At 49.6% G+C, this 15841-nt stretch overlaps 1 protein-coding gene and 1 long non-coding RNA gene across 2 annotated transcripts in view; one reads left to right on the forward strand and one right to left on the reverse strand.

Annotated features, from left to right (window-relative positions):
• The window catches only part of C13H1orf116 (chromosome 13 C1orf116 homolog), a 36023-nt gene extending 27228 nt beyond the window's left edge, over positions 1 to 8795 (reverse strand). Inside the window, exons 1-3 of the mRNA XM_051821289.3 lie at positions 8647 to 8795; positions 3511 to 3666; positions 996 to 1173 (exon numbers count right to left, since the gene is read on the reverse strand). Coding sequence (XP_051677249.3) covers positions 996 to 1173; positions 3511 to 3585 — 253 coding nt within the window. The 5' untranslated portion in view covers positions 3586 to 3666; positions 8647 to 8795. The remainder of the gene's footprint in view (positions 1 to 995; positions 1174 to 3510; positions 3667 to 8646) is intronic.
• Positions 8796 to 8956: 161 nt separating this feature from the next.
• Positions 8957 to 14758, forward strand: LOC149122516 (uncharacterized). Its single transcript, XR_016218847.1, has 3 exons — positions 8957 to 9210; positions 11867 to 12058; positions 14535 to 14758. It is a non-coding gene; the product is annotated as an uncharacterized LOC149122516 (long non-coding RNA).
• The last annotated feature ends 1083 nt before the right edge of the window (positions 14759 to 15841 follow it).

Below are 15841 nucleotides of genomic sequence, written 5' to 3' on the forward strand. Positions count from 1 at the left end.
ATTCGTTTCGACTAAGGATTCATTTTTCATGATGGTTGGGAAGACAGCAGCCCCCGACTGCTCCACACCCTTGACTCAGGGTCTCCCTGACCTTCTACAGACGCACTGGAGGTAGGGATGGCCTTGGACAGTTCGCTGTATCTGTCTCCAGCTCCCAGATGACTGAGCCTAATGGCAACTGGTGAACGAGTGATTTGCTCTTGACTTGACCAGGCTTCTGCCTTCTACTTTGTCTTTTCACGAGCACCTGGACAAGTCTGTAGCAGGTGCAGTGTCCCTGCACTAGGGAGTGACACAGCTTCTTTCTAGCAGGTTAGGCAGGTGCTTAGGCCCACTGAGCCAGGGAGTTGGCTTCAAGGAGCAGGGAGGCCCCATGGCCCCACTTCCTGCTCTATCTCAGGGAGAGTCTGATGCAGTGTCGATAAATATTTATTAAATGAGTGAATGATTGCAGCCCCGATACCAGTGGCTCTGTCTGTGGGAGTAAGCTGCTTCCCACACCCTGGCATGTGTGGCCCCATACACATGGCCACATGGTGTGCCATTCAGTTCCCTTCTACCAAAGCCGAACACCACTGACTCTCCACCCTCCCCAACAGGGCCCCGAGGTGCCACCCACTGGCGTTGGGGAGCCCTTCCCTCATCTTATCTCCTGGAGCCTTGTCCTCTGGGCCACCCAGATTAGCTCGCTGGACTGACTCGGTCTCTCTAGAGCAATCACCCAGGCCTGCCTGACTTCCTCGCTTACTTCTCTGTTCGTCTCTCCCGGGATTTTTCCATGAGAGAAAGGGAGCTGCTCAAACCCCTCTCCTTCCCCTGTCTCTGATGCGTCATGGACAGACAAGAAGCTGGCTGGTCAGCGCCCCCTCGCTGCCTCTCCCCCCGCAGGGACTTCATTTAGCCAGGAGAGTGCGGCTGCCCCTTCTGCTGTGACCCTGGGAGCAGCTGATCGTCTGGGTGTTTTGACAGGTGCTGTTGCAGACAGTCCGTCTTACCCTTGGGGGCAGGCTGGGTTTTGGGCGGCGCTCGGAAGCCGCGGGGCGTTGGGACCAGCTCAGACTCATCGGTGGACAGTCCGCTGTCACCCTCGGTGTCCAACGAGCCGATCGTCTCCTCCAGGAAGAGCAGACACGCCTTCTCTTCTGCTGACAGGAAGTCGTAGCTGCTGTCACTCTGTGGGGAGAAGGAGCTGTGAGAGGGAGGTCCCTCTGCAGAAACTGGCGGGGCCTGAGAACCACCCTGTGGTGGCGAGGAATGCTGGAGGGCGGGAAACTGTCCGCCCGCGACTCTGCCGACCTGCTGGAGCTGTGTCCGGAGGCTGCGGAGCCACAGAGAGCAGAGACTGCCAGAACTGGGGGCCCACCAGCACCCAGCCCTGCAGCCTAGGCAGGCAGGTGCAACAGTCTTCCCATTGCTGGCTCCTGGGCTTAGATCATCCGCAGTCCCAGGTTCACATTCCAGTTCCTTTGTGTGAACCTTGTCAAGTGTCTCACCCTGTGTGTCCCTGGGCTAGCTCCAGATCATAGAGGCGACAATTTGACATGAAACTTGCATGGTATTGCTTTTAACTTTACAAAGACCTTCTGCATACTTGATTTGGTATGTCAAGGTCAGTATAAGGACATGCAGATGCAGCCAAGTACTGGCTGCTAGGCCAATGCGAACAGCGGCTCCACTAGCCGCAGATACATCTGCTAAATAATTTATACTTGACTTTGAAATGCATTCCATGCAGGCTTTTTCTCCTTGTATGTTGACTTTCTTGATGGCATTTGGCTCTGGCTAACGTTCACATAACTCTGCATTTCTTTAGCAAATATTAACAGAAGGGGAAGGTGCAGGAACTGGGTGGTATGAGGGAGGGGAAAGCAACTTTGCATTAAGTATTAAGTCGATATTAAAGTAGGAAATTTCTATTATTAGAAAGCGCACAGGCTGTTTGGCAGATGATTCGGATGGTGCTGTCCATGCCTTCCCAGGTCAGGAAGATCGATGGCATTGTTGCTCTTCAAAGGAGGTTGGAGGAAAACCAGAGGGCAACTGGGAATGTAGGGAACTGGGCCTGAGCCTTCTCGATGTATCCTTTCTTCTTCCTATGATCTGGGACACCTCTGAGCTGTGCGTTCTCCAGGCCCACACGGCCAGGACATATTTTGCGACGGCCCTAAGTGCATCCTGGGGGGAGGGAGAGGGTTGTTGAGTAAGCCCTTCCGGTTGCCCCTGTCCCTTTTAGGCTCATCTGCCAGTTGCCTGATGGGGGTCTATATGTGAAGGGAAGCCCCAAAGCTAGCCCTTGGCAGCCGGAAGCCAACTCCAGGAGTTACTTGAGCAAAGATCTTTTTTTTACTTCCCTCTTCCTACTAAAATAGCCCTGCCACGCATAGGCCAACTCAGTTTCTCTTTTGTGGATGACTCACTTTGAAAACTCTTAACTGGTGGACGATGGCATGTGCCTATTCATACTGGCCACAGCCTAACAGGAACAGGAAGCTGTCTGGCTGGGTCCATCACCTAGGGTCAAAAGGAAATTATGCCTATATTGTCTATACTTTGGATCTGCGTATTTGTGTGTGTGTTGCTTTTTCCCCTCCACTTGTACATATCAAGCTCCAAAGGTAACAGTAAAGACCCCATTTCACTAGTCACTCTGCAGTGGAGTCATTACCCTTAACTTTTCAGACCCCTGCACAGGCTAGCAGGGAAGTATAGTTTCTCCACGGTTGTCATATGTGCGACAAGGCTGAGCAATGAGGATATGCTTTCATTCGGACGTAGGACTGATTTATTTTTTCACTCCAGGCTGAAAATAACCGAGACTGAAAATCATACCCAGAAAAATCATAAGTGATTCCACACCACTCACAAAGACACGCAGTGACTTGTAAGGCTGTTGGTGTCTGCTCCCTGCTGGGCTGCCTCCTTTTCCCAAAGAGACCTCATTTACCCCCTGGAAGAATCCTGTGAATTCGGGTGGACGTCATTCCCACTTTACAAACCGAGTAATTTGCTCCAGGTCAGAGAGCTTTCCTGAGTAGGCAACCCAGGTCTGTTTGATTTGAAAACTTAGCCTCTGCGTCTTTGTCCAACACTGAAGTGACACTGCTCCAGGCAGACAGCTCTGCACTCTGCTTTTCATCACAGCTCAGACCACGGCCCATTCTCCCCCTCGACCTCCAACCCCTGACCCAGTGAAGACTGGCGGTGGTGGTGGCGGTGGTGGTGGTGGGGGGAGTTGGAGGGCCTCCCTCATCCTGTGGCTCTCTGAGGTTACTGCACCCTATTCTTTACAGACCTAGGGGTGACTCAGAGGCAGGAAGCACCCACTGATTTTGTGATTCACTTGCTGACGAGGAAGATGAAAGAGAAGGTGCAGTGAGCGATGACGGATGGCAGAGCAGGGCGGGGTGGGGCGGGGCAGGTGTGCGGGCAGGTGTGCGGACAGCAGACAGGTTGCGGGAGGGAGAGTACGTACAGATCCAGAGCGGGTGGAGGGGTGGAGGTGGCGCTCACCATGCTGTCGCAGCTGCCGACGCAGGTCACGGGTTCCCAGCCAGGCCCTGCTGGCCACAGCTCCCTCTCGGGCATTGCCCGAAGCAAGGTGCAGGGGTGGCAAAAGGGGCTCCCAGAGGGGAAGCGAAGGGAAGTGAAGAATGTCCCAGGCTGGGCCTGAAAAGAGAAGATCAAAGCCACGAGTGAGCCAAAGCTTCTGCGAGGCTCTCGCCCAGGCCCTGGGGCAGCACCGCGGCATGGACACCAAGCAAGCAGAAAGCAGGGACTCCCACATGGGACTCCCACCCCCCGCTTGCACAGACGGACACATAGGCCAGATCACATGCACACAGAAGGATGCACTGAGGTGGTGCAGAGGCAGTGCGTCCAGAAAGCAGCTCCTGTCTCTTCTTGGGGTTGTGTTTCTCTCTGAAACAGGCAGCTTAATCTACGTTTGCATGGCCATAAACAATGAATGCTACAGGGCTTACTAGCTGGGGTGCTGGGTCTAGTTCCAACTCCCACTCCAGCCATTTATGGAATTGTCACTTAAGGCAAATTACTCTTTGGGTCTGTTTTCCCTCATTAAATAGGGAAATGAAGGAATCAAATGAGATGCTCTTTAGTCGGTAGTAAATTCTCAAACGTATAAAGAATAAGCCAATAACTACTTTTCTTGTGAGAAGAAAAAGATAGGATCCACGGAGGATCAGACTCCATTGCGGCAAAGGAAGCCAGAGTTTAGAAGAGAAGATTCTTGTGAAATGGAAGAGGACGAGAGCCCCTGGCAGTACCTACCTCATATAGCTGTGTGAGAATACAATATAATCAAACACTGCATGCAAAACACTTTGCTCAGTTCATGGCCCAGTGACCGTCAGCGGCTATCACAGTCAACATCATCAATCCCACCATCGCCCTAGCCTGGGAGGCCTGAGCAGGGCACCTGCAGTGTTTGGCACAAACCCAGTTTCCCTCTTGATACCTCTTCCTCACTTGTTGCACATGTTCCCAGTGAGGTTCGCTAGCCGAACGAGCGAGAGGACTGGCCTACGTGGCTCCCTCCCAGCTCCAGCTCCTTCGGGGAAGCAAGCAGAGCAAAGGAAGGCAGTGCCACCCTCCCTTTGAAAATCCCAAGGAATTCTCCGTTGGAGTTGGCCAAGCCAGGGGTGACTCTTCTATGGTAAAATGAAATTTTAAAAGAATTTGGATTAAAAGAAAGTCCCAAGGTCAAACAGAGACTTGCGGGAGAGCTAGACTTAAAAAAATGTTTGTCTAATTCCAAATACATTATTTCCCCTTACACCAAGCTACACTTTCTACTGTCTTTCTCTACCCTACCATTATTAGGCAGTATGTCGTAGAAAAGTGAGTTCTAGGGGCCGGCTCTGAGGTAGCAGGTAAAGTCACCCTCTGCAATGCTGGCATCCCATATGGATGGTGGTTCAAGTCCCGGCTGCTCCATTTCCAATCCAGCTTCCTGCTAGTGCACTGGGGAAAGCACCAGAAGATGGCCCAAGTCCTTGGGTCCCTGCACCCATGTGGGAGACCCAGAAGAAGCTCCTGGCTCCTGACCTGGCCCAGCCCTGGCTGTTGCAGCCATCTGGGGACTGAACCAGAGGATGGAAGACCTCTCTCTCTGTAACTCTGCCTTTCAAATTTATGGCCCTTTAAAAAAATGTGTTCCAGTTGTGATCTGAGGATGTGGGGTTTAGATGCCATGGGAGAGATCCTTTGGCCCCTGCAAGTAATTGCTTCCAGTGCCAGAGTCAGGTTTAGGTTGGGTGAGGTGAGTCAGCCACCCAATGCTACAGTGCTGGTGAGTACAAGGCCTCAAGGAGCAATGTTCTGCTTGGGAGGAGCCCTCAGCTGGGGCAGGACTGGGACAAGACATATGTGGTCCACCAGGGTCCAGAGTTTCTCAGGGGTCAAGGAGTTGGGACACAGACACCAGAGAGGCCAATGGTAAATCAACATTGGGTGAGGTGGCTTCGCAGAGTTTCTTCATGAGATTCGTTCCCTGACACCCAGAACCTCAAGAAACAGGAAGATGAGAAATCACGCGGATAAAGCTCAGTCATCTCAGCTATGCACTCCATGAATGACTGTTCAGGTTCAGGGAGTCATAACCCACTCCCAGCATTCTGTAGGGTTGAGGCCAATATAGCAAAGGTAATCCATCTCTCTTAAGCCTAAGTACACAGAAGGCACTCAAACAACGCTGGATAAATAAACTTGTCACTTGTTTGAGTGTCTACTGGATAGAACAGTTGGAAGCTTTTTCCTAAATATTTTATTTCCCCAAGAGTACATGGAATGTGGGCAATGCTTTCAGTTAAACTAATATTTATGAGTCCTTTACAGTAGGCACTGGCGGTACAAATCCACATATGAGGAAGACATCGTTTTCAAGAGGTCAGGGTAGGACCAAGGGTCTGGTTTTTGGGCCCAGTGTTCTTGTCTGCAGAATTGGGTGGTCAGTCTTTAAAGTGACTCACTGTAACTAACGGGATATTCTCTGCGCATGGGTGAGCAGATGCAGCCACTTGCTTTCAGACTAAATGACTGCCAAGTTCTCCTAAGTAGGCTTCAGACTTTGCAGGGTTTGCCTGGCTCTCTTCCACCCAGGGAAGTCTAGCACACTCTCCCTGCAGGACCTAGCATGGTCTGAAACAGCTGGAAAAGACAAGTGTGACAGCAGCAGAACTACTTGGCAAGAGCACAGCATGGCATGGCTCACGGAGTGCTCGTCAGATCCTCAGACTAAGCTGGAAGCACAGGCGGTGTGCGGCACTGGCCTCATTTTAGGAGGGAGGGAGCAGGGGCTTTTCCCCCTACCGCTTCCTAAGGGGTGTAGAGCGTGATCCATAGCTGCATACACAGGGCAGCCTGAGGGGCCTGGCCTCTCCAGGGGACATGTCAAGTTCTGAGCAGTTGCAAGAGAGGCACGAACCTGAAGAAGTGTCCCAAGTGTCACCGGTCATCCCTAACTAAATACTAGAATCCTGAAGATCACCCTTCCCCTTCCTCTTTGTACCTTGAGCCCTGCAAGCCACCTGCTTTAGCTTTACTCTTCCAGGCCAGTTTATTGCCCCAGCTACAGAGGGTATTTCCAGAATAAAGAAATGCCACCAAAGATCACGTCATTGGGCAAGGCCTAACCACTGCAGAGACGAATTTGAACTTGAACCAAAGCTGAGCAAGCCCCCGGGTGCCGGCACCTCACCTCCACACCTGGTTTTCACGGTAACAAAGTCTCCCCTTCTCCCCACCCTTCAGCAGCTTGGCTGGCCTCTTGTTGCATTTCCTCCCAGCAACTTTACAACCTTGAAACTTGGGGCTTATATCGAAACCTGAGGCTTTTCTCATCTGATAAGCAGCCCAGCCCCAGAAACAAGTAAGACACTCAAGGTGAGAATTTGGTATCTTTTCACCCTTGACCTCTTTTGGGGACTAATGAGGAGGAGGGAATGGGTTAAGAATACACACAGGCTACGGTCTGGGGTGCATTAAATATTAACTACTCCACTAAAACCAGTCAAGCCCTGGAAGAGAGTAAATAAGCAGCATGTGGATTCTGAAGTGGACGGCACGGGGAGCAGGCTTGAACCCCAATCCAGGTTGGCTGGAACAGACCAGGCCCTCCTTATCATCTTCCTCCAACCCCATGGCCTCCAGGAGCTCTGCTCTCTCCTCAAAGAGGTGTTCCAGATCTCTCAGATCCGATGCCTCTGCCTCTGCTGATATCCCGGCAAAGTGCCTCCGGCCAGAGAACATCCGACAAAAATGCTGGCAAGATCAAAATTTGCACTGTGGGCCTCTCGGCCTCTCCGTAAGCACACGGGCAAGTTCCTGTGCATGTTCAGGCAACGTCTGAATCTCTCTCTCACCTGGGGGTTTGAGGCAAGGCATGGATAGAAATACCCCCACCCCCCACCCCCACCCCCCGCGCAGAAGAGCTGTGAGACACGCTGCTGATGTTTTCCTGGGGACAAGTCCTCCATGAACGCCACACTGAGTGTGGCGGGCTGGTTCTGCAGGTGAGGCCACAGCCTAAAGCTCCAGGTGCCAGGACCAGAAACCGGCCCCGACTGAGTATGCCAGGCCCTGAGAGCCTTGCCCGGGGGTCCTCCCTGACCCCTCTTTGCAGCAGGAGGAAGAGAGGCAGCGACCTGGGCCGCAGTGCTGACCCTCCAGGACAGATCACGGAGCACTAATGGCCTCCATGGCCTCTACTTCTACATCCAGCATTCCACACCAGTTGCCAGCTGGCACACCTGAGGGAAAACACAGCAAACCCACCACCCCGTCTGGGTCTTCCCTTGGTGATCTCTGCCATGCTACCTTGGCCTGAGTCCCGCTTGGCGCTCTGACCGGACTTGACGTGCTGCCACAGAATATGAATGTGTCGAGGCTGGCACAGCTGAATAGCTTTCTGTTTGCTGGTCTCTGTCTCTCTTAGCAGGCACAGTCAGAAAATCAATGGAGTTGAACCCAAAGAAACTCCGCTGAGCAGCTGGATTCCCTGTGGATTTTCCAAACATGGGCTGGTAGCCTGAGTTGGAACTCTCCCAACATGGGCAAACCTTCTGTCCACTTACAAACTACCAGGTACAGCTCACACGTGGCACACCTGTCTGCAGAGAGCGCCATGATCAAACATATCCTGATCACACATACGCACACTGCGCCTTTTACTTAAATAAAGGCAGATGCTGGATGGATAAAGCCGAGGCAGAATTTCCCGTTTCAAATGCAACAGGAAACCAAGGCACTCGACTCACCTGGCCAATGATGTCTGATTTGGACTCCCTCTAACTAGTCCCCTTCCAACAATCACAACTCAGTTTCACCTGCTCAGAGATGGAAATTTCCCAAAGCAACCTGTTTACTTTTCTTGCTGATTGCGCGATCTGCTTACCCAACCTAAATTGGTAAGGGAACAAGATGCATCCCAGCCCTGGTGTCCACAAAAGGACTCATGTGGAGACGCTTCCAACCTGCTCTGAGCCCAGAATGGACTCCGAGAACTGAGGAGCAGAGGGGAGCGCCCCTAGCTGAGGACACCCCCTTCTCCCTGAAGCCCTGGAGCTCGGCGCCCCGCAAAGCCCTCCTCTTGCTGCAGAACAAGCACTAGTTGGTTAGTAATTAACTCACCTTCCGTGGGGTGGGGGCTGATGAGAGGAAAGGGCTACCCTTTGGCTTCAAAGGGCAGAGATGGAGAAAGAGACCAGTCTCCGGCCGCCTACTGTTTTCTTCTCCTTTTGACCTCCTTCTGACTTACCTAGACAGGTAAATGCTTCATAGGAGCTGCCTCGCCCCACCCTGCCACGGACTCTCAGCCAATCCCAGCTTCCTCTGCCTATTTCTCATTCCAGCTGTTTCTCCAGGGAGGGGGTGGGAGGGGCATGAGCAGGGCGGTGCTGCTCTCCCTTGGCCAATCATCTCCTGCCTTGCCTTCCCGTTCCCCCGCCCACAGCCCCTGCAGAGGCTCCCGGAGGAGAGCTGGAAGGAGGAGGAGCCGATCCGGGCTGAGGCTGGAAGAAAGGAGAGTTGGCAGGGAACCAGGAGGCGAAAGATACTTTTTCTTTAAACTCCTGATGTAAGGGAGCACCTGCAGTCCCCTTGGCGGTGAGCTTCTCCATGGGTCTGTGTGAAACGTGATTTCCCACCGATAACGGCCTTCCTCCACGGAGCCAAGCAGTCCTAGGAATTCTCCTGGTAAAGTCCTTTGTGACCGGTTTTGTTACAAGCCTTTCTAGCTATTCAGAATTACCCTCATCCCAAGGCTTTCCCAAGCAGCTCATAACCCGGCAACCCCCGGCGTGTCCACAGAGGGGGGCCTCTTAGAGCAAGGGAGGCTGCCAGGTGCTGCCCTCACCCCAGCACTTGCCCGCCACCTTCCCAGCCTCATTTTCTTCTGGGGGAAATGAATCCCTCTTGTTCTCCAAGAGGTGCCTGTGCTGATCAACAAGTGATTGGACAGTCTTGAAGGAGGGAACATGCGCTCTGGTATTTGGGTTTCTGGTCTCTTCTGGCTGCCCAGGGAAGCCTGCAATGAGTGCTAATAAAAACAAAATAACCAGTTTAGCAGCTCCTGTCTCCTTTCCTGGGCAGATTTTTGGCACCTGTGGGGAGCAATGAATAGATAGAAGAATCCACAGCTTTCAGGAAGATATGTTGCTCCGGGTGTGGGGGCCTCTCTTGCCGGATGTGAATTTCCTGGAAGCTGGTTTTTCCTGTGTGTAGATTATTCTCATACCCATCAACTTTCCAGGGATTTCATTTATTAGCATTAAAAGGGTAGGAAAACAATTTAAACCCATGCACATAACAACTGCCACCAGGTATTCAATTCTTGCTACGTGCTACCCATTGTGCTAAGCAGTTTCATGTATCATTTCATTTCCTCTGTGGTTCAACTTCAAAAGGGAGCTAATATTAATAGCTACATGCTTACTAGAGGCTGAATAGCTTGAGCAAGATCGAGTAACTAAGAAGTGGCAGAGCAGGGACTTATCAAAGTCTGCCATGCATCAGCTTGATCCCAAGCTGCCTTTGTTTTAGAAAAAAAATCCCAAGTGGGAAATACGAAATTCAAAGATAATTGGCAGGTCTCATTCTAATAATTAGATTCATCCTTTCCCACTTCTTGTCTGGCTTGTAGCTATTTTTTTTTTTTTAACAAGGGGACACATAGCTTTCCTCTTTTCTCTTTGTGTGGTCATAGTTGGGTAGGAAATAAGTGGTGCAGTGGTCCTGGGGCCAAGGTAAAGAAAAAGTGGGGCAGGACCCGTGAGCAGGAAGGAGGTTTGAGGAAGCCTGGGACAGCCCAGCATCGCAGCAGCAAATCCAGGTAACAGAGCTGAGCGAGCGCTCAGGGCTCAGCATTGTGTATGATGTCACAATACTAACGAAACAGGAAGGGCATCTCCAAGTGAGAAATCCAACGTAACTAGAGGTCCGCCCAGGGTCGGAGTCGTCACTGCAGTTGATCCAGCTTCACTGTGTGATTTGAACATTTGCTAAAAAATGAATGGACTTCAGAACACTAACCTCTCTAGTAGGCACAAGCTTTCTGTGGACAGTTTTCAGTTGATAAGAAAATTAGGATAATTAGGAGGGGGCCCTATCTTTTTCCAAGTTGAAGCAGACATAGACAAGGTCTTTCTCTTCCTCCTTTTCTGTCACCAGTCACGGAGGGGAGGGTGGTTGCTGCAGTGAGTCTTGTGGGTTCTTTTCCTCAGCTTAGTATAGAAATAAAAAGCCGGGAAACAATTTGCAAAGAAGCAGAAACTTTTGATTGGCAAGGGACAGAGAAGGCATCTGGTCCGAGAGGAGCCCAGGCGGGGTGCCCGAGGGGGACACCGGCTTTGAGGAAGTGTCCCAGGTTTTAAGGCATTACTCTCTGTTCATTGGGTCATTCTGTGGGGGTGCCCATTGGATGGGGGTTTCACATACTGTATGTTGATTGGCTTGGGGCTCATGGAGATAGCGGGGGTCTCCTGAAGACTGTCCGTCTCCTTAGGTGCTCAGACCCCCTCCTCTGCTAGCTCTAGGTGAAAGATTGCCCCCACCTTGAAGGTGTGATTTAAGGCCGCAAGGTCATACGAGATAGCCTGGGTCTTCTGGAGCCAGTCTGACTCCCCAGGGGCTCAGCCCCTTCTCCTGTGGGTGAAAGATTGCGGCCACCCTGAAGGTGTGATTTAAGGCCGCAAGGTCACAGATGCAGCACAAGAAGCTGTTAGTGGGGAGATGCCAGGTGGCCTAGAGACAGGCTCTGCAGCCCCAGCTGGCAGCCTGCTTGTGGAGGACGTTCTACCTGTGTCTGAAGAGGCCCACAGACTCCCAGCCCCACTGGCCGGCCTCATTTTCCTTGCGGCCTTTTCTTTTTGAAAGTTATGAAATATTTCAGTGCACAAGCATAATACCACTGTGTCCGACACCCAGTTTGGTAAATAAAATATCACCATTATAGTGGAAGTCACTAACAAGCTTCTACACCACCCCCCTTCAAAACCCACATCCTAGCTAAAGCAGTTATCCTGAATCGTGGCGGTTCCCATTTTCCATGTCCTTAAATGTTTCCTCGTGGAATTGATCTTGTTTTTGCTTTGCTTGGAGCAAACTAAGCCTGTAAGGTCCCATGAGAACTGGGGGAGGCGGCCTGCATGACATCCCTGGTTGATGTAGGCCATCGTTGATGGGGGAGTGTGTGACTCTGCTCTTTGCATACGAATTCCTGTTTGATGACCCAACTCTGCCATCTGTCCGGTGGCCGCCCAGCTCACCTGACTCACCTGCTCCCTGACTTTGCTAGCTGCTGTGGCACAGTCTCCTCCCTGACGGTCACAGGCTTGTTTGTTTCCTTTCTCAGTAGAACCTCCCTGCTGAGTCACCTCATTGCCCCGCCCAGGTGCTTGGCATGAACCTGCACGTGCCTGCAACTGATACCACTTCAAAACTGAAATGTGTCATCAATAGTCATTGGCCAATCTGTCTTCGCGGGGCCCCTTATTACATTGCAAACTAGCTGAGGACCTCCATTCTGGACACTTATTCATTCACAGTAAGTCACATCCAATCCGTGCCCTTCTTGGTTTCCTCTCCAGAGGGAAAATGATGTTACTTTGAACGGACACAATCACATCCCTAGGGACATCCTAGTGACTATGATTTTCATAGCACTATTTGTTGAAATAATAATATTTCTATTTGTGGCCTCCAAAATATTGGGGGAGGGACAATTTTATTTCTGTAGGGCCTATGGGGTGAAGAGACGATGGCTGGAGAGGAATTCAGATGAGGGTATTTCTAATCTGGCTTTAGACCATGGGATTGATAGGCCAGATCAAGTCATCAAATAGATCACCAAGTTCTTCCCAAAGTAATATTTTTGTTAAGTGTAAAATAATTAAGTGGGAACTAAAGGGTAGAATTAGGTAGATTTGGATGAAGAAATTCTGGAATTACTTAGTTGTTAAGTAGGTTCTGGGAGTAGCTTTTTCTGCTCCTTCCCTTTCTGCGACCTGTGTCCTTTGGCCCACCTACCATGGGAGTCTGGAGAATTCAATTGTCTTTTCCTTCCAGTGATAATGAAAGCTTGAAGGCTGAGATCACTTATTAACATCGGAGAGTTTAGTATGGAACATCAAACCTTAACACGTTCAAAAGTGAGCTCATGCTGTCCTTCCACACCCCTCAAGCCTGTCCTCTCTCCTCCATCCCCATCCCAATTAATCCCACCACAATATCCTTCCCAGCACTTACAGCAACCCCGGAGTGTGTCTGGGAGAGAGCTCCCAGGTCTGTCTCCAATGCTTCGTTCCCTCTACTCTCGTTTAGAACCTCACTGCAGTATTATGGACTGTTAGAGAGAGAGGACTTGTTACACATCTTCCAATAAGCAGGTGCACACCCAGGTTGTCATTTTTATCCTTAAGATACTTGATGGGTTTTCATGACACCCAAGATGAAATTGTAAGTCCCTATTATGATGTGAATAGGGCTGCATGAATGGGTTAAAGTTTTAAAAATTAAAAGGGAGGGATGGATGGATGGACTGAGCCTGGGCTGAAGCCAGTAGCAAGGAACACAATCCAGGTCTCTCATGTAGATGGCAGGAACCCAATTATTTGAGCCATCGTCACTCCTCCCCAGGGTATGCATTGGTAGAAATCTGGAGTTAGGACCTGGAGCTGGGAATTGAACCCAGGCACTGCTTTGTGGGATGTGCAGATCTTACTTGCTAGGCTAAACACCTGCTCCTACATTCGCAGTTTTTCCTGTGGCCACATCCAATTTTTCTGAAAACACATCCAATTCAGAAACCACCTGCTGTCCTGCTTCTGGGTCATGCTGTGTTTTTTCCTGAATCCCTTCCCACCCATCTCCTCTTGGCTTTGTCTTACCTTTCAAGGTTCCGCTCGGGTCCCATTTCTTTCAAAACAGTCTGTACGTGATATTTCACAGTAATCCTGCCACCACACACACATATGCCAAAACTTAAGATAAATTTTTTGGCAACTAAGTCCTTTACTTAAGAAACGTCTTTAAAAATCCATTCTTTGAGGGGCCAGTGCTGTGGCGTAGCAGGTAAAGCCACCGCCTGCGGTGCCGGCCTCCCATATGGGTGCCGGTTTGGGTTCTGGCTGCTCCACTTCCGATCTAGCTCTCTAGGAAAAGTGGTAGAAAATGGCCCAAGTCCTTGGGCCCCTGCGCTCACGTGGGAAACCCAGAAGAAGCTCCTGGCTCCTGGCTTCAGATGGCTTAGCTCCAGCCATTGCAGCCATCTGGGGAATGAACCAGAGGATGGAAGACCTCTCTCTCTCTCTCTCTCTCTCTCTCTCTCTATCTCTCTCTCTCTCTGCCACTCCTCTCTCTGTGTAACTCTGATTTTCAAATAAGTAAATAAATCTTTAAAAAAATCCATTCTTTGAATTTGTGTTGATGGGTAATCTACCTGCTATAATTCTACAATTTTGCTTTTTGGTTTTTGCCTCAAATCTTGTCCTTCATGTTTGGCATGCTATGCGTTATTTTTAGAAGATCTGGGTAGTGGCTCATTAGGATTGTTTTCAGAGGTTTTTGACATCTAATGTCATAATTATACCTGAGTGTAGGATACTGTTAAAGCCCCTGGTTGATGAGGCTTTCCACATTATAATTTAACACTTTTCTAGTAATGTGTTGACTGATTCCTTATCTTCCTTAAAATGTTTCTAACATTCTTCATGTTCTTTTATAATGGATATCTAAAAATTATTTAATGAATAAAAGAATCAGCTATAACAGTCTTTACAAAGAACTGTGGCTTATAGCAAATATTCAAATAATACAAAGGCCATAGAACATTATTGGGTCATAGTTGGATCTCCTAGCAGTTTATAAGAGCTCTAGATAGAACTACTTGTTGAAATAGACAGTTTAAGAACTTATTTTGGGGGCCGGTGCTGCGGTGTAGCAGGTAAAGTTGCCACCTGCAGTGCTGGCATCCCATATGGGTGCTGGCTGGTTCGAGTCCAACTGTTCCACTTCCAATCCAGCTCTCTGCTATGGCCTGAGAAAGCAGTAGAAGATGGCCCAAGCCCTTGGATCCCTGCATCCTTGTGGGAGACCCAGAGGAAGCTCCTGGCTCCTGGCTTCGGATCGGCACAGCTCCAGCCGTTGCCGCCATCTGGGGAGTGAGCCAATGGATGGAAGACTTCTCTCTCTCTTTCTCTGCCTCTGTAATTCTGCCTTTCAAATAAATAACTCAATCTTAAAAAAAAAGAACTTATTTTGCTTCCCAAATTTGTTATCTCTTGAAATACTTTTTACAGAATTTGCATAAAATATCCTATCAGTATGAACGTATTACTATTTATTTTACTTGCTATAAAAAGTCATCATTCACAGTAGACAAAGCTGTGGAACACAAATCATATGGCAACAGCTACAAGCAAGACAGACGTATGGGACTGTAACCACTTGTGTCTCCCCTGCTTGTGGCTTCATTCCAAGAAGTGTCTGCTTTCCTCCTCTACTGCCCATGTCAGCATCTCCTGCTCTTCACATGGTTTCACTGGACTCCTGCAAGCCACTAAGACCTCTTTGTCAATCATACAACAGGCAGATTGGTCCCACCATAAATTCATGCAAAACCTTCTCCAAAGGGCACTCTGTACTGCCAAGCAGTTGCTACACTTCTCTAGGAATATGGATTTCCCATTTCTGAGGGCACTCTTGGTGTCCTGTCCTCCAAATTTTCACCTCTCTTTAACTCTCTCCATTTTTCGATAATAACTTTGCTACAAAGTTTGAAAAATTCATTAAGAAAACAGTACCCCAGAAGTGGAACTCCATGCTTCCATCATTAGTTTATGCGTTTCCTTGCTTTTATATATATTTTTTCTTTTTCTTTGTTGGTACAACAAGGGAATGTTCTTCCTGGACCCTCCCGTCATCGCCATGTGCTCTGGATCTCACCTCACCAGCTCTCTCCTGGGAACAGTCTCTTCTACATCATCATTTAACCTTTCCACTCGATTCCCACCAGCATTCACACATGCTATGCTCAGGGCGGTGTCTCAGGAACCACAGTCCCGGGTTTGATTCCTTGGTTTCAACTTACTGGTTGTACGGATTGGCCAAGTTATTTCACCTTTTGAAACCTCCATTACCTTATTTATGAAACTGGGTCAATGATACTAATAGTAAATATTTAATACATGTATAGTACTTAGAAGATAGTGAAGACTCAATACACATGAATCACTGGCAATTTTTTTTTTTTTTAGATTTTTAAGAATTTATTTGAAAGGCAGAGTGTGAGAGAAAGAGAGAGGGGGAGAAACAACATGTGAGATGTCTT

This window comes from Oryctolagus cuniculus, chromosome 13, assembly GCF_051225735.1.
Source record: "Oryctolagus cuniculus isolate XC-2025 breed Fujian yellow rabbit chromosome 13, ASM5122573v1, whole genome shotgun sequence".
Taxonomy (NCBI): domain Eukaryota; kingdom Metazoa; phylum Chordata; class Mammalia; order Lagomorpha; family Leporidae; genus Oryctolagus; species Oryctolagus cuniculus.